The 25673-nt window shown below is 39.5% G+C and overlaps 1 protein-coding gene and 1 pseudogene across 2 annotated transcripts in view; both read left to right on the top strand.

Annotated features, from left to right (window-relative positions):
• The window catches only part of Scai (suppressor of cancer cell invasion), a 155128-nt gene that overhangs the window by 61751 nt on the left and 67704 nt on the right, over positions 1–25673 (top strand). Inside the window, exons 1-2 of one of the 2 annotated variants that reach the window (XM_057754696.1) lie at positions 7096–7173; positions 22643–22774. In XM_057754696.1, the coding sequence (XP_057610679.1) occupies positions 22668–22774 (107 nt within the window). In that variant the 5' untranslated portion in view covers positions 7096–7173; positions 22643–22667. Of the gene's footprint in view, positions 1–7095; positions 7174–22642; positions 22775–25673 lie in introns of those variants that run through there. The other variant, XM_057754695.1, reaches the window with a different exon arrangement.
• LOC130864403 (39S ribosomal protein L14, mitochondrial-like) lies at positions 24647–25069 on the top strand (annotated as a pseudogene).

Here is a 25673-nt window from a genome sequence, read left to right on the forward strand (position 1 = left end):
CAATCCCCAGAACCTACTTAAATGTGAAAGAAGCAAACTAGTTTTCACAAGTTGTCCTCTTACTTCTGTAATAGTGCTGTGGGCCACGCATGTATGTGCGCGCGCACGCACACACACACACATACACACACAAAAACTCAACATAATTTTGGGATGGTGGAATTATTTGGCCTAAAATATCATTTGTGCCAAGGTTGAAAAACACAATGTTAGAGAATTTTCTCAAGTACTTTGTTATTTATTTTTCACTTCATTATTCAATGTAGAAAATCCGAAAAGTTCTCCCAAATCATAATCATCCCTGACATTGACACAGGCATCTTCATGTGTATGTAAATAGTGTGATATGAAGAAATGCACTTATAAAATACTATAGCTAGTACTGAAAGAAAAAAATCAAACTTTCTTATGTAAAATAGTTAAACTTAAAGAAAATTATTTCTCATGTACTCACTACCTTAATATTCAATAGTTATGTATACTTGGCCAATTTTATTTCATCTGTATTTACACCACCTCTCATGATCCTGGGCGTGTGTGTGTGTGTGTTTACAACCCTGTGGAGGTCAAAGGACAACTTTTGTTCATTCTCTCTTCTTTTACCTTGTTGAGACAGGGTCTTTCATGTTGTTGGCGGTCTACTTGCTCTGGGCTAGCCAGCCACTTCCCATCTCAGTAGGGATGCTGGAATTACAAATCTCAGCGACCATATAGTTTGTGGATTCCAGGGATGTAATCCAAGTCAAATTTTCTCAGTAACTGCTTTAATCCAGTGAGCCATCTTGTCAGCCTTAGGGTGTCTTAATGCATTTGGATATGTCATACAAATGATACAGTGCCCATTTTTACTTTTTAAAGGTTTTGGTTTTTTTTTAATGAAACAAAGTTTCACTATATAGCGTTGGCTGGCCTGGAACTCACTACTTAGACAAGGCTGACCTCAAACTCAGAAAGAGACCTGCCTGCCTCTACCTCCTGGGTACTGGGAATAAAGAGATGTACCCGTGTCAAGCTGTGCACACGTGTGCACACATGGGCTAGAGGGAGCATGCACACATGGGTTTGTGTACATGAGTGCAGAATCTAAATCAGAAGACATATTTAGTTTCCCTGGAGCTAGAGTTAAGGACAGTTGTGAGCTGCCTGATATGGGTGCTGGGAACTGAACTTGCGTCCTCTTCAAGAGCAACAAGTGCTCTTTAAGTAGTGAGCTTTAGTAAGGAGGAGGCCACTTAACCTCAAAATAATCACACAGAAACTATATTATTTAAATCACTGCTTGTCCCATTAGCTCTAGCTTCTCATTGGCTAACTCTTACTTATTAATTGAACCCATCTTCATTAATCTCTATATCGCCATGTGGTTGTGGCTTACTGGGTAAAGTTCCCAGCATCTGTCTCCAGAGGGCTACATGGCTTCTGTACGACTCCATGCTTATTTCTCCCTGCATTCAGTTTAGTATTTCCCCCCTAAGTTTTGCCCTGCTATAGGTCCAAAGCAGTTTCTTTATTCATTAATGGTAATCACAGCATACAGAGGGAAATCCCACATCATCTCCCCTTTTCTGTTTATATAAAAAGGAAGGCATTAACTTTAGCATAGTAAAATCACACAGAACAAAACAGGTATCAATTAAGAATTACAGTTACAATATTTATATCTACCTTATTTTTTATCATAACTAAGGAAAACAATAATTATTACTATATATTCTTCAACTTCATCAAAGACTCCAGAAGGATATAATATTACTTAAGTAAACAGGAAGTGCATTGTAAGAAACTTCCAAACTCTAGAAATTACAGAGACTTCTTCCTGTCCAGACAGTCACCTAAAGTTCTTCTGTATCATTGGGGCATCCATCTTCAGCCTACAGGCCCATAATATCCAGCAAACTTTTCCATGAAGCAGGAAATTTCAAAGATAGTTCCACCTATATTAGCAGTTTGTCAGTCACACTTTTCTGTGTCCTACAGAATATATAGCAGACTCTTTAATGAAGTAGGCACCCCAAAGGATCATCTCACCTTTAGGCAAGTTCAGCAGTCATTTCTCTGTGGGTACTGCATGTCCCGTTAAGCAGTCCAGGCAAGAGGAGTTTCTTGCCCAAATGGCTAACCAACTCTATAAGGAACCTCTTCAATGCCCATCTTCCTCTTGAAGTAATTGGTGCTGTCAGGAGCAGATGTTTATTACTATCAAGAAAAGTCCTAACTTCTTAAAACATTTTGTCATATTCTGTAGTGTTTGAAAAGTTTTAAGAATACCTATCTATCTGAAATGCATCTCTGTACATCTAGAAACTATAACACAACTACATGCTTGACTACTATCGATGATTATCTATTACCCTGTATTTCTTAATTATGCATTTTTTAAAAAATATATTTATTTATTTATTATGTATACAATATTCTGTCTGTGTGTATGCCTGCAGGCCAGAAGAGGGCACCAGACCCCATTACAGATGGTTGTGAGCCACCATGTGGTTGCTGGGAATTGAACTCAGGACCTTTGGAAGAGCAGGCAGCACTCTTAACTGCTGAGCCATCTCTCCAGCCCTACATTACATTTTTTAAATGAGCTGTATAAACACAATACCTTAATCAAGAGCAGAAATGTACATATAACAAGATTGACCTTTAATTTGCATCAATAAACCAAGATCCACACCAATGCAAATCTCTGTATCATATCCCTCTTTAAATATAAAGAAACATTTATAAACAATATTTGGGAATTTGGGCATAGTACTCTCCAAACTGCTTTCTGCTGTTTATTGGGCGAAGTAAATTTTTGAGGGGTGTTCAAGGTGACCTTTCAGGGGATTTTGATCCATCAAACCATTTTAGTCAGGAATGAATCCACAGGTCCTAATCCTCTGTGGAAACAAAAGAAGAACCTCTTTCCCAAAGCAACAACATATCCTTAGACCCAAATTCTGAATTCAAGATACCTTTAAAATATCTATGTTGACTTAGCTTAGCAGCCCATGCAATGAAATGTCTCTCTGTACTTAGCTCCTTTACAATCAAAAAATTCAAAGAAAACACAATAATATATATAATCCAGACTCTCTGAGAATTTTCCATCTTTATGTGACTCATGTTTATTTATTTATTTAATCTATGACTGTTTGTACTGTCTCTTTAAAGACTTTATCTTTTTTAATTTTAATACCATTTACTTCTTTTTATAACAGTCTATATTCTTTTTCTTCTTCTTCCCAAACCTACACACTTTTAAAAAGCACACTGTCTCATTTAGACACCTTTTTCATCTTTGTTTGTCTTATTCTATATCTGTAATTCTTTACTGTCCAGTAGCACTTTTTAAAATGCTTAAAAACTTAAGTTGCACCATTGCTAGGGGAAATAAGGAAGTGTCTGCTTGCCCCACCCAGCCCAGCATAGTGGAGCTGCTTGCTGCCTCCGAGAGCCATGCACAACACCCCATCTCTAGGCACACAGCTGGTCCATGTTTCCACCAAGCAAGCCATAGCATGTTGCTTACAAACCGCATTCAAATGTTTGGTCTCCAAAAAGAGTCAGAGGTCGCACTGGCAGCATGGCTCAGAAATCCAGCATTTCAAAATGGCACAGCTTTTTTGCTGCTACCGCTGAATCAATAAAACCTCTCTTAAAGGAGCTATGACTCTGCTTGCTTCTAGCAAACAGAGCCCACCCAAGAAAATGCTGCTACCAAACTATGCTTAACTCTGTTCTTTTGTGTCTAGGATTCCTTTTTAAAGCTTTCTCAGGTTTTACATGGATTTAGTCCACCACATTGGTGTGCCATAATGGCGGAAGATACAAAATAATTCCACACTAGCTCAGAATTATGTATAATAAAGAGTTATTTATTTAAGGAAGACTTACTGATCACTATCCTAAACCACAATCCTCTGTACAAATGGGGAACAGGAACAGAGTCTCGCAGCCAGAAGTAAGAGCCGGAAGCAAGAGAGCGAGTACATGTTTTACAGCCACATTTGTAGTATCAGAGACCACACCCAAGTGGGCTGGTATCTTAAAGGCTATTGGCTGCAGGAGAGGAAGGAGCTCCCACAGCACCGTTTCTTAAAGGCTATTGGCTGCAGGAGAGGAAGGAGCTCCCACAGCAGTGAGCTATTTCTTCATCCTCCTTCATGTCTGTATCTCAGATGAGATGGCCTTTTTTGTCTTTATCCGGCTTTATTTGAGCAGTCTTTCAGGCTTTCTGTGTAAAAATGGTTCTGGGAAACTATACATCAGGAGTGTCTCTACAGGCATAGTTCGCTTAAGTATTAGTGAGTTTCTTTCTTTCTTTCTTTTTTCTTTTCTTTTCTTTTTTTTTTTTTTTGAAACAGGGTTTCTCTGTGTAGCCATGACTGTCCTGGGACTAGCTCTGTAGACCAGACTGACCTCAAACTCAGAGATATGCCTGCCTCTATTTGGGATTAGAGATGTTCTAGGACCAAAAGCATGTGCCAACATACCCTATCTGTTGTTGAGTTTCTTAAGGATAAGAACCACAACTCAGAGCTCTCTACATTAGCATGTCTTCATGCTACCTGATAGTAATCTGTAGGGTATCATGCCTTAATATCTTATGGAATGTCAGTCAGCACAATTAGCATTATATAATTGCAACAAGATAATTTTTTGTTTGTTTTGTTTTGCTTTGCTTTTCAAGAGAGGGTTTCTCTGTAACAGCCCTGGCTGTCCCAGAACTCACTTTATAGACCAGGCTGGCCTCGCAGAGTGCTAGGGTAAAAGTACCTTTGCTTCCCAAGTGCTGGGATTAAAGACATGTACCACTACCACCTAGCTGCAACAGAAAAATTTATTTCCTGGTGTAGGAGGCCCTTCTGTCTATGTGATGCTTTCATTGGTTGAATAAAGAAACTGCCTTGGCCTTTTGATAGGGCAGAGCTTTGGTAGGCGGAGCAGACAACGAATGCTGGGAAGAAGGGCAGAGTGGCAGATGCCATGAACGGACATAGGTTAGAATCTTGACGTAAGCCACAGTCACGTGGTGATACACAGATTTAATAGAGATGGGTTAATCAAGATGTGAGAGTTAGCCAATAAGAGGCTAGAAGTAATGGGCCAGGCAGTGATTTAATTAATACGACAAGCAGCCCGCTCCTGCCTATTACAGTTTCCTACAGTAAATCATGCTCATTTAGTCCACAACCTTCGCAGAGAAATGATTCAGATTAACATGTGGGGCATGCATTTAGAGATAGACTCTCCATGAAGTAGGAACTCTGCTCTTTTTGCTCACGTGTTCAGATTTTCTTCTTTATTTCTTCATGCTTTTGTTCTGTTAGTTATGGGGTACCCATATGTCTCAGTCCACATTTTACATAATTGTGATATACTTGTTAATGGAACTCTTTCATATTTTCTCCTCACAGAATTGTCCCAGTTTAGATGCTAATAAAATGGTAATCAAGTGGGATAACATTTACTGTGTGCAGATTCTTTTGTAAGTATATTCTCAGTTCATCTTCATGACAGCTCTCAAGAAGGTCCTGTTATTATCTCTGTTTTATGAAATGGGAAGTCAAGGCCTGAGTTAAACAACTTGGTTAATGTTGCCCAGCTACATTTGAGTAGTTGCTGGCACAGCCAGGGTTTCTGTAGAGATAGTTTGATATTTGTGCCCCTAACCATTCCACCATGTTGCCTCTGTGCTCTTCCCAAATATCTGTTTTTGTAAAAGACACATTACTCTTATCAAGTGTCATTTGACATAATTAATTTACCTCTTTTTGGAATGGAAGTTTTGTTTGTGGGGTTGTTTTTGTTTTGTTTGTTTTTCAAGACAGGGTTTCCCTATGTAGCTGTGGCTGTCCTGGAAATTGCTCTGTAGATCAGGCTGGCCTCAGCCTCACAGAAATCCACCTGCCTCTGCCTTCTGAGTGCTGGGATTAAAGGTGTGTGCCACCAATTACTGGCTAAATCAGATGTTTTACTATTGTCTTCACAATCCTCCCATTCTCCCATTGTGCCAGTTAGGTCAGGCTAATAGCCAGTTTTCTTTCTGAGAAGACTGAACATTTGTCCACACTCATACTTGGCATTCCTTCTCAGATAAGCCTCTGCAGATTTTAGAGATTCCCAAGTTGGCTACAGCCACTCTTCCTTACTCCTGGCCTTCTTGAGTGTCTTATATTCGCCTAGTCTCAGCCGTGAGATAGTGCCTGCCTTGGAGAGGCACCCACTGGCATGTGAACAGTTCCTGTTGTAGCTGTCCGGGAACTGTTTTCAAAGCACTTGTTTAAAAGCCTTTGTAGAAGTTATCTCACACAGGTAGTAACTCAAGAAAATTACAGTTTAGTAAGGGAAACATGGGTGTGCACAAGTATTCATGATGAAAGGCAGCTGAGCTATATGAGAAGTCATTCAAAAAATTAAAAAAAAAACAGTTTCTGCTATATAGGGGGATGCGGAAAAGTTGTGTGGAAGTATTGGCACTTGAGCTAATTTACTAATTTCTTTTTTTTTTTAAATATTTATTATGTATACAATATTCTGTCTGTGTGTTTGTCTGAAGGCCAGAAGAGGGCGCCAGACCTCTTTACAGATGGTTATGAGCCACCATGTGGTTGCTGGGAATTGAACTCAGGACCTTTGGAAGAGCAGGCAATGCTCTTAACCACTGAGCCATCTCTCCAGCCCCCTAATTTACTAATTTCTAAATTGGCCATAAGTTACCAGTGCCTCTCTAAGGATAGGCCTTCACTTTGTACAGAGTGGAACCTAGGCAAGAGGTAAGGCTTGATCATCCAGTTTTTCTGTTGTTTTGTTTTTTGAATGTGTATGAATGTTTTGCCTGCATGTTGTGTGTACCATGTATATGCTTGGTACATGCTGAGGTCAGAAGAAGGCGTCAGATGCCCCCTGGAACTGGAGTCACAGATGGTTTTGAGCCACCATGTGGGTGCTGAAGAACCAGGTCCTCTACAAGAGCCGCAAGTGATCTTAACCACTGAGCTTAACTCTGTCAGCCCTAGGGGAGGGTTGATTAGTCTGACACCCTGTTCTCTGAAGGAAATTCTCCCCCAGTATTTCTTTCTTCTCTCCATGATGGCCTTGGCCTCTTTGTGGCCAGTTTGACCCTCTAGAGGCTCAAGATCAGCAGGAACAGAGGAAACTCTTCAGCAGCTGACTCTTACTTTAAAGGTAACTGACATCCAAAGTCTCTTAACCTTTTTCTTTTCACTTTTGTCCTGTTTCTTCTCTCCTGCCTCTGCTCTCCTGTCTTCTCTTTGTTTTTAAAGTTTTGAAATACATCTCACATATCCCAGGCTGTTCTGGGATTACTGGCATTTGTTAGTGCATGGTTAATTTGGTATTAGGAGTAGAGACCAGGGCTTTGCGCATGCTAAGAAGCCTATTATCAATTGAACTACATCCTGGCTCTGTTGTTTTTGTTGTTTTTGTTTTGTTTGTGTTTCGGTTTTTTTGTGTTTGTGTTTGAGGTTTTGTTTTTTGATTTTTTTTTCCTTTTTGGGTGGTGGTTGTTTTTTGTTGTTGTTGCTTGCTTGCTTATTGTCATTGTTTTTGTTTGAAGGAGACTTTTACTGTGTACACCATGCTGGCCTCAAACTGGAGCTCTTCCTGCCTCAGCTTCCCTAGTTCTGGGATGCCCAGCTTGATCTTTTTCCTTAGTAAAAATGTTGCCTCCTTTTGTTACTGTATAATTAACCCTGCACTTCTCTCTCTTGACCTGCTTACTATGACCCATAAGGTTTCCCTATATATCACTCACTCTGTAGCCATTTGTCAGTTGACAGGCCATCAGTACCTGGCCTGTCTTCATGACTTATCTATTGCTGTGATAAAACACCATGACCAAGGCAATTTACATAAGAAAGTGCTCAATTGGGCGTATTCTTTCAGAGGGCTTGAGTTCTGAGTTCTTGATGGCCTATGAAAACGCAACAGCAGGAACAGCTGAAAGATCGCATCTCGGTAAATACATAAAGAGCCAGTAGGTAGAGAGAATGCGCCAGAATAGGGTCTTTTGAAATCTCACCCGAAGTGTCACATTCCCCCAACAAGGCCCTATCTCTTTAAACGTTCCCTAACAGTTCCGGTAACTGGGGACCAAGTGTTCAAGTATATGAGCCTATGGTGGTTGTTCTCATTCAAGCCACAGTTGTAGATACAGATTCTACCTTAAAAGAATTCTCTTAAGAGGTTCAGGAACCTTAACCAGTCCCTTGCACAAATCAGGGAAAGGCAGTTCCTTTAATCTGGCCCTTTAAATCTGCTGTGGTTGTTGGGGTTTGGCAACATGAGTACCTTGTCAGGACTAAGGCATGCCACAAAGACCACACCACACAACAGATCTCACACATAAGAGATTTATTGTGGGGGTGAGAAAGGCTGTCCTAAAACAGGGACAAGAGAGACAGACAGCGAGAGAACAGGAGAGCAGTCTGATGGCAGGGACCTTGTCACATTTGTCAGCTGCTGCAGATCTGACTGTTGGTGCTAAGGCGATCTGGGACCCCCAACCATGACTTCATAACTAAAATTTTGCTATTGTTATGAATCCTAATGCAAATATCTGGTATGCAGGATATTTGATATGTGACCCCTGTAAAAGGGTCTTTCAACCCCTTCCATCCCCCACCCCCACCTCAGGAGTCACAACTCACAGGTTAAGAACCACTGCTTTAGGTAGACCAAATATTCCCTTTGAGTGTTAGGCATTAAAAATTAAAAAAAAAAAAAAAAAAAACTCCTTCAGAGAGTAAACATTGGATTTGTGTTTGCTTTGCCTTCCCTTTCCTTTATAGTGTTCATAAAGCAGGTTTTGGTTCCTGGTTATATTTATGTAGAAAGAGCTGGATGTGCTTGCTTGCTTATTTGAAGCAAGATTTTGCTGGGAACATTTTCTCTATGTAAAACAGGATCTGGCAGCAAGCATCTGTGATCCCAGTACAGTAGGAACAATTTCTCGAGGCTCTGTGACAGAGATCTGGTGGATGTACCGTTGAATAGTAAAATGACACTGCCTCAAAAACATGGAAGATGAAGGGCGCTACACATGTGCCATAGTATTCTCAAGCACACACGCACACATATAGATCATAAACACACATACTTTTTAAGAAATGTTTCAAATTTACGCACTTATTCCTTGTTGGTAATGGAGAAATGGCTCAGAGGTTAAGAGCCTTTACTGATCTTGCAGAGGACTTGAGTTTGGTTCGCAGTGCCCATGTGGCAGCTCATAATTTTCAGTAACTCCGGTTGTAGGTGATCCAGTTCCTCTTCTGATCTCTGCATGCTTACATGCACTGGGTCCATATACATACAGTCACATGTGTACACATACATATAAAGTAACCCCCCATTTGTTACATATTTAGACAAAAAGAACTTAATTGAAAGATTAATTTATATAGCTTTAAATAATTACATAAATAAGAATATCACTAATGAAATGAAGAGGGTTTCTGGCAATTGTAAAAATTTTAGAATCTTGGAGCATGAATAATAAAAACCCAGAGACAGATATTGGAGTTCATCCTGAAAATAAGAAAAGCAAAACTAGCCAGCCGCTGACTCTTTCCTCTACGTTAGACTAAAAGGTGATCCTTCTTACACGAATCCTCAGAATGAGACTGAGCTGAGACCTATCTCTTCCCATTTTATATTTCTCTCTAGTGCAGGATTAAAGATGTGCACCACTACCACCCAACTTCTATGGCTAACTAGTGTGGCTGCTGGGATTAAAGGTGTATGTCACCACTGCCTGGTCTGTAAGGCTGACCAGTGGGGCTGTTTCACTCTCCGATCTTCTGATTTATTAAAACACAAATAATATACTACTTTTTTCCATGTTTTTGTCTAAAATTTAAAAAGAAGGCTATAACTAATATAAGAAATACATAAACAACAAGTACAATACTATGCACAATATATAGGCAATAAAACATCAACAGTACCTGGTCCATTTGCATTGGACAAATTTAGAGAAAGTACTCCATATCTGTGCTATTTTGATGAGTCCAAAATCTTTTACCTAATTTACTTTCTATCATGACTTGCTTTCTGTGTCTGATAAGCAAGGAAAATTATAACTAGCTAGTCTTCAACTCCCCCAGAGACCCAAGAAGGAAATAATATTAACTGAGTAAGTAGGATTTCCAAAACAAGCTTCCAAAAAATGTGAGAAATGCCAGAAACAGCTGGCTGCCTGGACAGTTACCTCTGCCACATTGGGGCATCCATCTTTAGCCTATAGGCTTAGTGTGTTCAAAAGACTATTCTGTGAATCAGGATATTCTGAAGGCTGTCTGTCTCGTCTTGACAATGTTTGGCAGTCATTCTCTTTTGTGTCCTGCTTGTCCAATTAGGACAGCATACTGTCAGCAGTCAAGGCAGAGGCATTTTCTTGCCCGGTGGCTTACTTTTGCCCACAAAGAAAGTAAACTCCATGTGGAGTTTCTTCAATGCCCATTATCTTCTCTAAAGAAGATTGGGGCTGCCAGGAGCAAACATGTCTCATTGTCATTAAAAAAAAAAAAAGAAGAACATATTATTAAAACATATGTCATATTCTGTAGATCTCTGAAGTGTTTGGAAATGACCTGTCTATCTAAAATATATCTTTGTTTGACCTTGAAAACATACCTAACATGACTATAAGTTTGATTATGATAGGTGATTAACTACTAACCTGCAACTTTGTATTATCCTAAACAGTTCGTAATAATAATTTTCAAGGACTAGAAATTTGCATTACATTGTTAAATGAATTCTATAAGTATAATACCTTGAACAAGAGTAGAAATGTATATACGGTATATTCTATAATCTCAAATTTGTATCAGTAGAAAAAATTAATATACAATATACAAAAATTCAATACGATGTAAAGCATTTAAAATTTGTAATTGCTTTTTAAAAGTAAATTTAATAATCTGCCTTTTTATCCTATCATACCTATATCCTCCATTTTTCTTTTCAGAGTAGATTCAGTAATCTATCCTTTTATCCTATCATATCTATATCCCCCTTTTTTATTTTCAAAACAAGAGCCTTGAATCTAATTTTCTTTGTTTAGCTTTTCTCCTGACCAATACCAATAACAACTTGTAACCAACCCCCTAAATAATGACAAATGCCCATAACGACCAAAACCACCCACCCCACCTCTTGGGAATGTGGATATCGCATTCTTGAATTTACTTTCTGCTGTCTGGGGGCCACGGTATCTTTAGGGGATCCTGAAAAGAAAAATTGGGGTTAATTGTCAAGTCCTGGGAGAGGTAGGTATGTTATTTGTTGAACAGTCTCTGTATAATGGGAAATGCAGGACTTCTCTCAAGTTCTGGCTAGAGTAGTCTGTTAAGCTGGATGATCATGATCTCAGCTAGCCATCTCAAAATTATTCTGATCAGTTTATGGTTCAAAAGCCAATTTTTAGGTAGTGTTTTTCAGCTTAGTGGTATTATCATAGTTCTGAAGGAATCCTTGTTGTGGTGCCCCATCATCATTTTGGAGACTTTAAAGGTTGCTGTTAGGTGTGCTCAAGGTTCACTACAGAAAACTGATAGAGACTCACACTCGAAATCATGTACAGGAAGGTAGATGAAACCGTTTCTAGATTTAGATAGTATTCTATATGACCATTAATATCATGACAAAAAGTTTAGTATATATTTTTGATATATATAAATACATATTTTACACATTATATTTTATACATTTTATACCTTAAGAAAAGCTGTTAAAGAGTCAATATAAAACCAAAGGATTATGAGATTAGCGGCAATAAAATAGTCCTTAAATATTTGTTTTTCTTCTGTCCCATATCAGGTTGCTCTTCTGACATGAGACAGAGATTTTGAATTTTACTTTAATAAGCATGCTTGGATTTAGAGAAGAAGAGCCATATTCCAACTCATAGTTAGCTTTAATCTTTAGTTGGTCTGGGGCTACAAAAAGACCATTTGCCTTAAAAATCTGTAGAGAATAGCAGAAACAAACGTTTGGGAAGATTTATGAAATTTTATCCTGTTGGAAATGTGATTTACCAATAGACCAATTACTCTTTTACTTGAGACATGTTTTCTAGATGATTTCACTTTTTTTCTTCAGATGTCTCATTTGTTCAGTGGTCTTCAGATTCCTTTGCTGAATACCTTTATTCTCCTGAAATGACAGAAACAAAACCATTTCCCAACCCTAATTTTGGGGAGATTCTCTTTTGACAAGCTATATCTAATCAAATAAAAAGCTTTTATTTTGTAGTTTTGTTTAGATTAAGCAGCCGTGCTGTTTGATGAACTATCATCTCTTCTAATTAAGAGTGTCTCTTGTTCAAATCGAATCTTTATCAATTTTGATGGTACCCATAGCTTTTCTTCGCCTTGGAAACAAAAGCAAAACCCCTCCTGCAATATAACGCATGTCCTGATTTCCATTCTGAGGTCAACGCATCTTTAAAGTATTTGACTGATGTAATTCTGTAGTTTTTTTCTACTATCCAATGCCCCTCCATAGCTATTGTTCCTTTCTCATTAGCATTTAGAAAACTGAAAGTTAATAAAGTGTAGAAAGGAACGGCAGGCTGCGTTCCTGCCGCCCAGCCGCCTGGCTAGCTTATGCCCCGAAATAACAACATACAAATTGTATTCTTTAAAACACTGCTTGGCCCATTATCTGTAGCCTCTTATTGGCTAACTCTCACATCTTGATTAACCCATTTCTAATAATCTGTGTAGCACCACGAGGTGGTGGCTTACCGGGAAGGATTCTAGCCTATATCCATCTGGGGTTGGAGAATCATGGCAACTGCTTGACTCAGCTTTCTTTCTCCCAGAATTCTGTTCTGTCTACTTCACCTATCTAAATCCTGCCCTATCAAAAAGCCAAGTCAGTTTATTAACCAATGAAAGCAACACATAGACAGATGGCCCTCCTCCATCAATAAAGCATTATACAATCTATTTCTGGGGGTATTTATCATTCCTTTCTGTTTATTTAGCATATCCTTTAGAGTTCGATTTGATCTTTCTATAATTGCCTGTCCTTAGGATTGCATGATGTACCTGTAATATGCTGTATATTATAATAACAAAAAAAACTTTTATTTTCTTAGAGACATATACTGGAACATTGTCTTTCTTTATTTGTACAGTTATACCCATGATGTCCATAGCTTTTAATAAATGTCTGATTACTGAGCCAACCTTTTCTGAACTCAAAGCAGTTGCCCATTGAAAACCTCAATAGGTATAAATGGTGTGGTGTACATATTTTAGTTTTTCAAATTCTGCAAAGTGGAACACATCCACCTGCCAGATTTCTTTTCTTTGAGTACCCTTTGGGGTACTTCCTGCAGGTAGTGGTGTTTGGTTATATAAAGAACAAGTAGAACATTTTCTTATAATGTCCTTGGCTTGTTTCCACATAATTCAAAAGTCCTTTTTTAAACCTTTGCTATTGGCACAATGTTTTTATAAAATTCTGAGGCCTCCAGAACATTTCCAGTCAATGGCTGACCAATTTCTGCATTATCTTGTGCTAGAAGACCTGGCAGACTCATATGGCATCAGATGTGTGTTATGTACATTGGATGATTCCTATTCCTGATTGTATCTTATGACTGAATAAATCATAAAGTCAATTCTGTATCATCTGGTATAAATTCTGCACTTTCAGTATGCAAAACAACTCTTCCTGCATATTGCAAATCAGTAACTATGTTGAGAAGTTCCTTAAAATCCCTTAGTACCATGAGAATAGTATATAATTCTGACTTTTGGACAGAATCATATGGATTTTGATTCACTTTACTTAAATTCTCTGATTTGTAACCTGCCTTTCCAGATTTCTTTGCATCAGTATAGAATATATGGGCTCCAGTTATTGGTGTGTCTCATACAATGAGAGGAAGGATCCAGTTAGTTCTCTTTATAACTTGAATTCTCTTGCTTTTGGGATAGTTGTTGTTAATCTCTCCCAAAACCTTACTACAAACTCTTTGCCAGGGTTCACTTTCTTCCCTTAATTTGACAGTTTCATCATTATTAAAGGGTACTATAATTTCTGCTAGGTCTATTCTTGCTAGACCATTTCCACATAAGTTTTTGATTTTTTTACTTGGTTTATGTGGTAAAAAAAAAAAAATCCATTCCTAGATAATATCTTCCCTCTGCCTTAAAATTCCTGTAGGGGAATGTTTGGAGGGTAATATGACCAAAATACAGTTAAGATTCAGATCCACACTATCTATATGTGCCTTTTTTATGAAATTTTGAGACCTTCAACACATTTCCAATCAATAGTTGATCGATTTCTCTATTACCTTGTGCTAGAGTACCTGGCAGACATGTATGGGATTTCAAAAAATTTGTCTTCAATCAAAGTCAATTCTCTCTCAACTTCAGCTGATAATGTCCTGGAACTATTTAAATCCTTGTCACCACCTAAGGTTTTGTTTAAAGTAATCAGTTCATCAGGTTTTATCCCAATAGTGGGCCACAGTTGGACAATGTCTCCTAGAAATCTTTGGAAGTCATTAAGAGTCTTCAGTCAGTCTCCTAAGTTGCACCTTTTGAGGTCTAATTTTTTTGTAAACCTTTTTTATAACCTAAATAATTAATAGAATCTTCTCTTTGTATTTTTTTTTCAGCAGCAGTTTGTAATCTACAGCAAGGCAAAAGTTTCTTCTTCAAACATTCTTTCTAAAGTATCTACATTTGAATGAGATAGCAAAATGTCGTCATGTAATGATAAACTATAGATTCAGGAAATTGCATCCGTATCATTTCCAATGGCTGACTTACAAAGTATTGGCACAGGGTGGACTGTTTAACACTCCCTGTGGGAGAATCTTCCACTGATATTTCTTTGCAGACTGAAAATTATTATAAGTAGCACAAATTTTTTTTTGCCCTAAGCATTCAAAGCTGCTGTGTGGCATAAATCCAGGGTGTGGTCATCATATACAGCTTGCCTTTCTATAATAGCATATTCTCCTTCTCCAAGAATTTGTTCTTGGGAGATTTCCCCACCTCTAGCTTTACTCTGTTGTTCAATAATCTTTTTTTTTTTTTTATTTTTTTATTTATTTTTATTCTTTTTTAATTAAAATTTCCACCTGCTCCCCATTTCCCATTTCCCTCCCCTCCTCCCAAATATTGCCCTCCCCCCACTTCCCTCCCCCTATCCCCACTCCTCTTCTCCTCCCCCCACTCCATTCCCCCTCCCTCTCGATACTGAAGAGCAGTCCAAATTCCCTGCCCTGCGGGAAGACCAAGGTCCTTCTATCTACATCCAGAAAGGTGAGCGTCCAAACAGGCTAAGCTCCCACAAAGCCAGTTCATGTATTAGGATCGAAACCTAGTGCCATTGTCCTTGGCTTCTCATCAGTCTTCATTGACCGCCATGCTCAGAGAGTCCGGAATCAACCCATGCTTATTCAGTCCCAGACCAGCTGGCCTTGGTGGGCTCCCAATAAATCAGTTCCACTGTCACAGTGGGTGGGTGCATCCCTCGTGGTCCTGATTTTTTGCTCATGTTCTCCCTCCTTCTGCTCCTCATTTGGACCTTAAGAGCTCAGACCGTTGCTCCCAATTGAGACTCTGTCTCTACCTCGATCCATCGCCAGATGAAGGTTCTAAGGTGATATGCAAGATATTCATCAGTATAGGATAGGGTCATTTCAGGTTCCCTCTCCTTAGTTGCCCAAGGTACCAGCTGGGGACATATTCCTGGACACCTGCGAACCCCTCAAGAGTCAAGTCTCTTGCCAACCCTAAGATGGCTCCCTTAGATAGGATATATACTTCGCTGCTCCCGTATCCATCCTTCCTATATCCCAACCATCCCAATCCTCCGAGCTCCTCCCATCCTCCCCTTCTCATATTTCTCATCCCATTTCCCCTTTGCCCCATGCCACCTCACCCGCAAGTTCCCAGTTTTTGCCCTGGAATCTTGTCTACTTCCCCCTCTCCATGCGGATGACTATATGATTTTCTTTGGGTTCACTTTCTTATTTAGCTTCTATAGGATCACACATTATATGCTTAATGTCTTTTATTTATATGGGTACAGGAGATCACTTCCTACGTTTATCCCCAGCAGCACAGACATTAAGGGCAACATTGAATAAATGGGACCTCCTGAAACTGAGTAGCTTCTGTAAAGCAAAGGACACTGTCACTAAGACAAAAAGGCAACCCACTGACTGGGAGAAGATCTTCACCAACCCTGCAACAAAGGTCTGATCACCAAAATATATAAAGAACTCAAGAAACTAAACTTTAAAATGCTAATGAACCCAATAAAAAAATGGGGCACTGATCTGAACAGAGAATTCTCAACAGAAGAAATTCAAATGGCCAAAAGACACCTAAGGTCATGCTCAACCTCCTTAGCGATAAGGGAAATGCAAATTAAAACAACTTTGAGATACCATCTTACACCTGTCAGAATGGCTAAAATCAAGAACACCAATGATAGCCTTTGCTGGAGAGGTTGTGGAGAAAGAGGCACACTCATTCATTGCTGGTGGGAATGCAAACTTGTGCAACCACTTTGGAAATCAGTGTGGCGATTTCTCAGGAAATTTGGGATCAACCTACCCCAAGATCCAGTAATACCACTATTGGGAATATACCCAAGAGATGCCACATCAAATGACAAAAGTATCTGTTCAACTATGTTCATAGCAGCATTGTTTGTAATAGCCAAAACCTGGAAACAACCTAGATGCCCTTCAATGGAGGAATGGATGAAGAAAGTGTGGAATATATACATATTAGAGTACTACTCAGCAGTAAAAAACAATGACTTCTCGAATTTTGCATGCAAATGGATGGAAATAGAAAACACTATCCTGAGTGAGGTATCCCAGACTCAAAAAGAGGAACATGGGATGTTGTTCAATAATCTTAACCTGTTCTCTGAACCAGGTACTTCACTGTACTTGTGGACCAGGCTCTAAAGCAGCTTAACTAAGGCTATCTCGTCTTTAGGGATAATTCTATTACAAATTGACCACAAGTTTGACTTTGCTTCACAAAAAGTGAATGTATACAATATGAGACTATTGCTTTCATTAATCTCCTTAAATCTAACATTGACTCAGAAGTCCAGGTAGCTGTAACAGAGTCTTTGCCCATTTGGCAATTACTGTAAGGTTACTGGATATATTAAGGTTAGTTGTCTGAAAACTTTAGACTGTTCCTCTCTATTATTATAATGCAATGCTTTTTTTTTTTTTTTTTTTTTATTTTCGAGACAGGGTTTCTCTGTAGCTTTTGCTTCCTGTCCTGGAACTAGCTCTTGTAGACCAGGCTGGCCTCGAACTCACAGAGATCCGCCTACCTCTGCCTCCTGAGTGCTGGGATTAAAGGCGTGCGCCACCACCGCCCGGCTATAATGCAATGCTTAAATTGGCTCTCCATTAAACTCTTCTTTCTAGGTTTGAATGTATGTTGTATGTTTTATTAAGTTTTTCTAAGGCCAGTATCTTAGCACTCAAATTAAACAAGTTTTTTAGTGATAAGACAAAAATGACAAAACTGATAATGTTTACAAATGACATTACATAAAGCCCATCTAAATTAGATATCCTCATTTAATCATTTCATTTTCAAACCGTCTAGCATATTATCATACAGAGACCCAATCCCTTCGTTGTAATGGTTTTCCCATTTTTTAATGTGAGGGGAAAAATTTGTTAAGTAATTTCTCCCTTTAAGAATTCCTAATCGTCTTACTAAATATACTGGCAATGTTGATGAAGACATGAGGCTTACTGCTACTGCGGAGAACAGTAAAAGCCTGACTAGATTTCAAGGCAGCTACATAGTTTGGAAGCAGCCTGAGAAGGGGTTCAGGGAGAGAGACAGACAGACAGACAGACAGACAGACAGACAGACAGAGACAGACGGAAAGGGAAGGACTCAAACTGGAAGCTGAAGATCAGCTTGCCTCAGCAGAGAGAGGAAGGAGTGTGTGTGGCTTGTCTCTTAAAGGGACAGGACAGACCATTACACATGGGCAAAGCTCTTTTTCGTGAATTCATACCCCATACATTGGGCACCTAATGTAGCATAAATAATAAAAACCCAGAGACAGATATTGAGGTTCAGCCTGAAAATCAGAAAAAGCAGCCAGCCACTGGCTTTTACCTCTACCTCAAACTGAAATGGTGAACCATCCTGCATGAGTCCTCAGAATGAGACTGAACTGAGACCTATCTCCTTCCATCTTATATTCTTCTAATGCTAAGATTAAAGGTGTGTGCCACCACTAAATGGTCTGTATGAATGACCAATGTGGCTGTTTTGCTCTCTGATCTTCAGGCAAGCTTTACTTATTAAAACACATATAGTATACAGCTATAGAATCCTCTTACTGTTATTGCAAATTTGTAATTATCATCAGTAGACAAATCAAGCAATAACAAGAAAAGTTTCTTGCGTAGACTCTACAAGGGAAAATATCCAACATACTTAATTTTTTTCATTCTAGAAATGTATTTCCAGCTCACAGAGATGGAAACTGTTTTTGGGGGATAAGATAATGATGGTAGGAGAAGGGTCAGCTAACAGACTACTGCTTTTGGTTTTGATAGAGGTTCTTATCATTGGTCTTGAACTCTCAATCCTGCCTCCGCTTTCTGTATTCTGGGTTATAGGCATGTGCGTCACTGTGCCCAATGGACTACTACTTTTCAGTATTTCTGCTAATGCTGATTTTTAATTGTGTATTTAAAGATAAAATAGAGAGGTTGTATAGTGGCAGATGCCTAGAATGGAGTAGATGTACCCTTATGAGGTCATGGATGGAGAATGCAGTTAGCCCAATCATGTGTTGGCCTTCTTTGGCCATATTTAGCTGTTCAGATGCAGGCATAGAATAGAGGGTTGCATTTGTCAAATATCAGATAAATTGTTCTCTTTGAACACTTCTGTTGGAGCTCAGTGTGGTGGGAATGGTTTTTAGAGTTTTAACTTTTTAATCTAACTCATTTTGGAAGGCTAAATGAAAGCAGTCATTAAAAAGAAAAGGCTGCAAGATGGTGATGCATGCTTTTAACCTTGGCACTTGGGAGGCAAAGGCAGGTGGATCTCTGAGTTCAAGGACAGCTATGGCCACACAGAGAAACCCTGTGGGAGGGGGGAGAAAGAAAGAAAAATGAAAAGAAGAAAAAAAAAGGTCTGCATGGCATTGTTTCAGACAAGGTTTCCCTCAGGCTGTGTGTCTGTCATCTAGCATATTTCCACTCTTCTCTGAGCACATTTGGGTGAGATTGTCAAGATCATCATGTACTTTCTGGGCCTCGCTGATTTAATTATCCAGTTCCCCGAGGAGCTCAGGCATTCTCCTTCATGCTCTCCCTGTCTTGTTGGGACTCCAGCATCCCCTGCAAGCTGCACCTTTTTACATTGCACACACATGCACGTCTACATGTGTATGTAATGGCTGTGGACTGAAGAATCCAGGAAGGGAGACAAGTCATTTCCTTATTTCTTAGGTTTTACATGGATGTTTTTATGATCTCTCTCTCTCTCTCTCTCTCTCTCTCTCTCTCTCTCTCCCTCCCTCCCTCCCTCCCTCCTTCCCTCCCTCCCTCCCTCCCCGCCTGCCCCTCTGTGGTTTGTTGGACATTCTTAGTCTTTTCAATCTGAGATTTTTTTTTTCATTCTAGAAATACATTATTTCTGCAGCTGTTTCTTCTCCCTTGTTTGGCTCTTCTGCCTGTATACACTATTCCATGGGTGCTGATTTCTCTTGCCGCTGTAGTCCTTATATCCCTTGACTCATTTTTCATCTCTTCCTAACAACTTTTGGCCTACTTAAAGCTGACATTTGTGGATTATGAATTATTTTGAAAATCTCCATCTTACTCTTCAACCAGTCTATAAAGTTTATTATTTCAGTGATTATATTTTTATAATAACAATTTCTACCTGCTTTGTTTCTAATATTCTCCCCTTAGTGAGCTTTATTCTATTTACTTTTTCTTTCCTCCGGTCTTGTGGATGTTAACAACCTCACTGGTGAGAATATGAGATGGAGTCAGGAAAGCTACAGCTTGTTTATGCCTCGTCTGCTGTGCTTAGGAAATGAAGGGGCAGGTGGCAGGCATGTGTTGAGAGATTTACTAGGGTCAAAGTCTTTTTATTTATTTATTTATTTTTAAATATTTATTTATTATGTATACAATATTCTGTCTGCATGTATGCCTGCAGGCCAGAAGAAGGCACCAGACCCCATTACAGATGGTTGTGAGCCACCATGTGGTTGCTGGGAATTGAACTCAGGACCTTTGGAAGAGCAGGAAATGCTCTTAACCTCTGAGCCATCTCTCCAGCCCCCGAAGTCTTTTTATATTATGGTTTGAACTCCCTTCTCAGGAATGAAACTATTCATAATCTCTTTCCTCTAGTCTGTGAAGTGAGAAGAGCAGTAGGGTAAGAGCACATGGGAAGAGGCAAAGCCGGCAGTATTGACATTGCATGTTGAATGACTTCAGGGCTGGAGGTGGCTCGGCAGTTAGAACACGTACTGCTCTTCCAGAAGACCAGGTTCAGTTCCACGTATCCGTGTTGACGGCTGAACTGCCTGTGACCACAGCTCCAGAATCCAATATGTCTTGTACCCACGCACATGGACACATAGACACACAGAGACAATTTAAAAATATGCCAGGAGGTGGTGCACGCTTTTAATCTCAGCACCCGGAAGGCATAGGCAAATGGATCTCTTGTTCTGGCCTGCAGGCCAGAAGAAGGCACCAGACCCCATTACAGATGAGCTAGTTCTAGACAGCCTGAGCTACACAAAGAAACCTGTCTCGAAAAGCAGGTGATAGATAGATAGATAGATAGATAGATAGATAGATAGATAGATAGATAGATAGATAGATGACAGACAAATAAATAAGACTTTCCCATTGTGTGTCTCCACTGACACCTTTGTGTTACCCAGTAGACTTTTGACTACTCTGGGTCTGCTGATAGTTTTCCTGCCTTGCATCCACTGTTTCCTGTTCCAGATAATGTTGGAGAGAAAAAGTTCATTAGAATAACTCTGCCAGTGCCTAGAAAGATGGCTCAGCAGTTAAGAGCACTTCCAGAGGACACAAGTTTGGTTCCAGAACCTAGTTCAGCTCACAGTCACCTGTAACTCAGTTTCAGAAGATCCAATATCTCTGGTCTTACGTACCTGCACTCATGTGTACATACCCACCCACACACACATATGCAAATTTTAAAATATATATATTAATATATAAGTTATAGTTAATATATTATATATTAAATCTTTTTTAATTTAAAAAGTAATTCTACCCTAACTTTTTGCTCTGATCTCTGGCCCTTGTCTACTCTTGTCTTTTGTCAAGACACTGGGACCAAATTTTACTGGGCTATCCCAAGGAATTTTGTTATATGTCTTAATTTAGTATAGGTTACCTTTTAAAAATGGCTGGGTAATATAGTTGACTACATATGAAGATAGCTTGTATTAAATGAAATGTAGATTAATTTTTTTATGTGGATAGGGGTTTGGAGGATGATTTACGGGACTTGGTTCTCTCCTTCCACTCTACAGGGTTCTAGTACTCTCACTCAGGTCATCAGGTTTGACAACAAGCTCTTTACTTGCTGAACCCCTTTGCTGGGTTTATCAGAAAGGATAGTTTCAGTATAGACCTCTGTGCGTGAGAGAGCTTTTATCCTTTTTATATTTATTACCTCACCTTTTTTTAGAGTGTGTGTGTACACATGCTATATGTATGTTTGTGTTCATTTGTGTATTGGTACACATGTGTGTTAGGTGCTGTCCTCCTTATTTTTTGAAATAGGGTCTCTCAGTGGAACTTAGAGCTAGCTAACTCAGCTGGTCTGGCTGGCCAGCCATCTTTAGAGGTCTGCCTGTCTGTCTTTTACTCCTTACCTCTGGGGTTACAAGTTTGCACCAGCATGCTCAGCTCTTGGTATGGGTCCTCGTGCTTTTGTGGCAAGCACTTCACCTGCTGGGATATCACCTCAGTCCCCACCTCCACCTTAAGTGGGGTGGAGATCGTGGCATAGAGTAAGTGCAGGGGTTTGAAGTCTGTGAGATACTTCCCTGGGTCAATTGTAGGGCTCACTAGATTGATTTTAGGTTTTAATTGTTAAAATATGGAGATGTGAAGGATTATCTTCTCTTCTTTACTTTATTTTTTTAAATAATATTTTTATTTTACATACCAATCCCAGTTCCCTCTCTCTCCTCTCCTCCCACTCTTCCCACCTTCCCCCCACCCACCCAAAGGATTTTTCATCTAGGATAAATTTATAGACTCAAATTGGGCAAGTAGGTAAAAGAATCAGTATTTTAGATTATTAAACAAACCAAATGCCTGAAATAGAATAGGAATTCAAATTATAGTTATTGGATGAAAGAACATTAAAAATGGCTTTGCATCTGTTTCTGCCAGTTCTTAACACTACCAGTGTGAGAATGTTTATTTTTTAGCAGTCTTGCATGTTTTGATTATTGGAGTAATTAAAGGAGTTCTCTGCTTGTCTTGAGGGGGTGGGGAATGCCTTTAACTGATGTTACTAGGGCCTCCTCCCACCCTCTGTTCACCAGCTGCATAAATGAGCATGTTTCCTTACAGGACTGAATTTGCTCTTAAAGAAACCATGTCCTCTGGAGGTGCTGAAGATGACATCCCACAGGGAGAGAGGAAGACAGTCACAGATTTCTGTTATCTTTTGGATAAATCCAAGCAACTGTTCAATGGGTTAAGGTTAGTAGACTCTTGATGTATTAAACTTTTCTCTAGTTCTGCTTTCCCTCTTACTGATATATGGTAAGTTTCTGAAAGTTATGTATATATTCTGTATATCAGGCATTCAGACCTATTTTACATATATTGAATACACACACACACACCACTGTATTAGAAATAATTGCAGCATGGTGAGGAAGCCCATGCCTGTAATCACAGCACTAGGGAGACTTGAAGTAGGAGAATCACAGTTAAGTCTGAGCTACAAATGAGACCCTACCCTCAAAAACAAAGCAAACAAAAACAGAACAAACAGAAAGAAGTGACTTTAGTTTTTTGGTTTTTGTTTTTGTTTTTTTTTTGACAATGTTTATTATTAGATGAAAAAAAAATGTGTTGGGTTGAAGACATGGTTAAGGCACTTGAAACTTTTCCAGAGGCTCTAAGTTCAGTTCCTAGTACCCATGTTGGATAGTTTACAACTGCCTGCAACTCCAACTCCAGAAGATTCAGTGCCCTTTTGGCAGTTAACACAAATAAAAATCTGAAAAAAAAATTTTCATCCAGTCAGCTGGCAATAGTCTTTTGCTTTATATTGATAAGAATTATGAGTAGGCAAGGAGATTCTTCCAGTGCTGACAGTCCTCAACTTTGAGTTCTAAGGCCTGAGGGCTCTTCTGGCAGGCCCAGGGTCTATTGTTCCCAGTTTTAAAAAGGAGGGATTTAGAGCATCAGGCAGTCAGGTTGGAGAATTGTAGCTCTGTTTACCCACCAGTAGTCCCAGTATTACAGAAAGAGTGCTGGTATGAAGATAGTTCACTGAACAGTTTGGTTGCTTCCCTTAAGCAAGCTGGGACACCAGGAAACGTTCTAACATCTATCAAGAGTCAAATCACTGAATTACCCAACATCTTAGCTTATTTAAAGGAAAAATGAAATATTAAAGTAGGTGTAAGAAATGAAGGCTTATTAAAATTTAAATGACTTAATGGGTATATTTTTAATTTTAAAAGTGTTTAGATTTATTTATGTGTATGAGTGTTTTGCCTGTATGTAAGTAGGTGTATCATGTATAAGCCTGGTGCTCATGGAGAGGAAAAGAAGGTGTCAAAACTGGAGTTACAGACAGTTGTAAGCCAACATGTAGGTGCTGGGAACCAAACAAGTGTTTAACAGTTCTTTGGCAGTGCTTAACTTTTGCTCCAAGGGGAGGTGGTTCCCTCTAATCTGTCCGAATAGGAAGGGCAAAAAGTATTTGTTTTACTCAAGTTGAGAAGAGTTCTTTTGTTAGATGTTTTCTGTTGTTTTTATAGATGGCTTATGTTCATTTTTTCATCTCATATTTGATTGACATCTGTTTTTATCCATGAAGGTATTTAGATTCAAGCACTCTTTTTTTATGTGTATGAATGTTTTGCCTGCATGTATGTACGTATTCTGTATACATGCCTGGATGCATGCTTAGTGTCTGTAGAGGTCACAAGAAAGTGCTGGAACTTCTGGAGCTGGAGTTACGGACAGTCCTAAGCCACCACGCAGGTTCTGGAAATTGAACCCTGATTATCAGGAAGAACAGCCAGTGCTCTTATCTCTCTGGCACAATTGTGTGGTTTTGAGACTCAGTCTTCCTGAATGCAGGGTAGTATCTTCATGAAGTAATGTCTTAAATTTTAACAATACTAATAATGGTGAATTTTGAAATTTTACCTTGAACCGTGGATAAAAGAATTTTTCAAAGATTCATTTTAGTGTTTTGTGTGAATGAATCTTTCCAATTTAAGCCTTAATTAAAGTCCAAATTTTCACCAGGGGGCGGGGCGGGTCCTAGCCAGCGGGGTTCGTGGCTTGAGATTCCCTGGGAGCCAACACGGTTTTGCATCTTGAGATCCCATGGCTGACCTTCCTGGGTTCTGGGGCTCTTTTGCCCATGTCAGCAGAACATTCCGCCAGCACTGCTTCAGCACCTCCAGGAGCCTCTGTGCGATCCAGAAAATGACTCGGTTGTGTGTAGTGGACAATAGTGCCCTGGGGAACACCCCATACCATCGGCCTCCTCTATGCATCCAAGTCTACTGTAACAAGAGTGGGGTGAGCAAGGTGGGCGACCAGTTTCTGCTGGCCATCAGGGGACAGAAGAAAGCACTCATTGTGGAACTTCACATGCCTGGCTCCCGAATGACCCCAAGGTTTGACTCAACAACGTGGTCCTCATTGAGGTCAATGGGAACCCTGTGGGGACTTATCCCAACCAGCTATCGCAAGAGGGAAGGCAAGTTTTCCAGAGTGTTGGCCATAGCTCAGAACTTTGTGTGAGCGGCGTGCCTCTGCACCATGCATTCATTCCCTTCACACTGGTGATGGTGTCCTGGAACAGAATAAATGTTTTAATGTGTGCAAAAATAAATAAATAAGTAAAAAATAAAGTCCAAATTTTCTGTGAACACTTGGGTCTTGTGCTACCTACTAGGTAGCCCTAACCTCTGCTTTATAGAGATATTTTGATTCTCTGCCCACTTCCCTTTTCTACTGCTGGCATTTTCTCCCCATTGTTGGGAATCGAACCCAGGTTTGGTGCATGCTAGGTAAGCATTCTTTTGTTGAGGTATATTTTCCCAGTTATGAAAGGAAGGAAGGAATTATTATTTAGCAATTATTATTTCATATCTGTATCTAGAACTGTCTTTTTATTATTCAGATTATTTTATTTATTTATTACGAGTGTGTACATTGCCTGCATGTTTATCTGTGCATCACTTGCATGTCTGCTGTCACCAGGAAAAAGCATCAGATCCCCTGAAACTGAAGTGACAGATGGTCGTAAGCTCCCATGTAAGCTGGCAGTTGAAACTGGGTCCTTTAGTAGAGCAGCCACTGCTGAGCCATCCTTCCAGCCCCTAGGAACTTTTAGCATGGGATT

The sequence above is a fragment of the Chionomys nivalis genome, chromosome 22 (genome assembly GCF_950005125.1).
Source record: "Chionomys nivalis chromosome 22, mChiNiv1.1, whole genome shotgun sequence".
NCBI classification, from domain to species: domain Eukaryota; kingdom Metazoa; phylum Chordata; class Mammalia; order Rodentia; family Cricetidae; genus Chionomys; species Chionomys nivalis.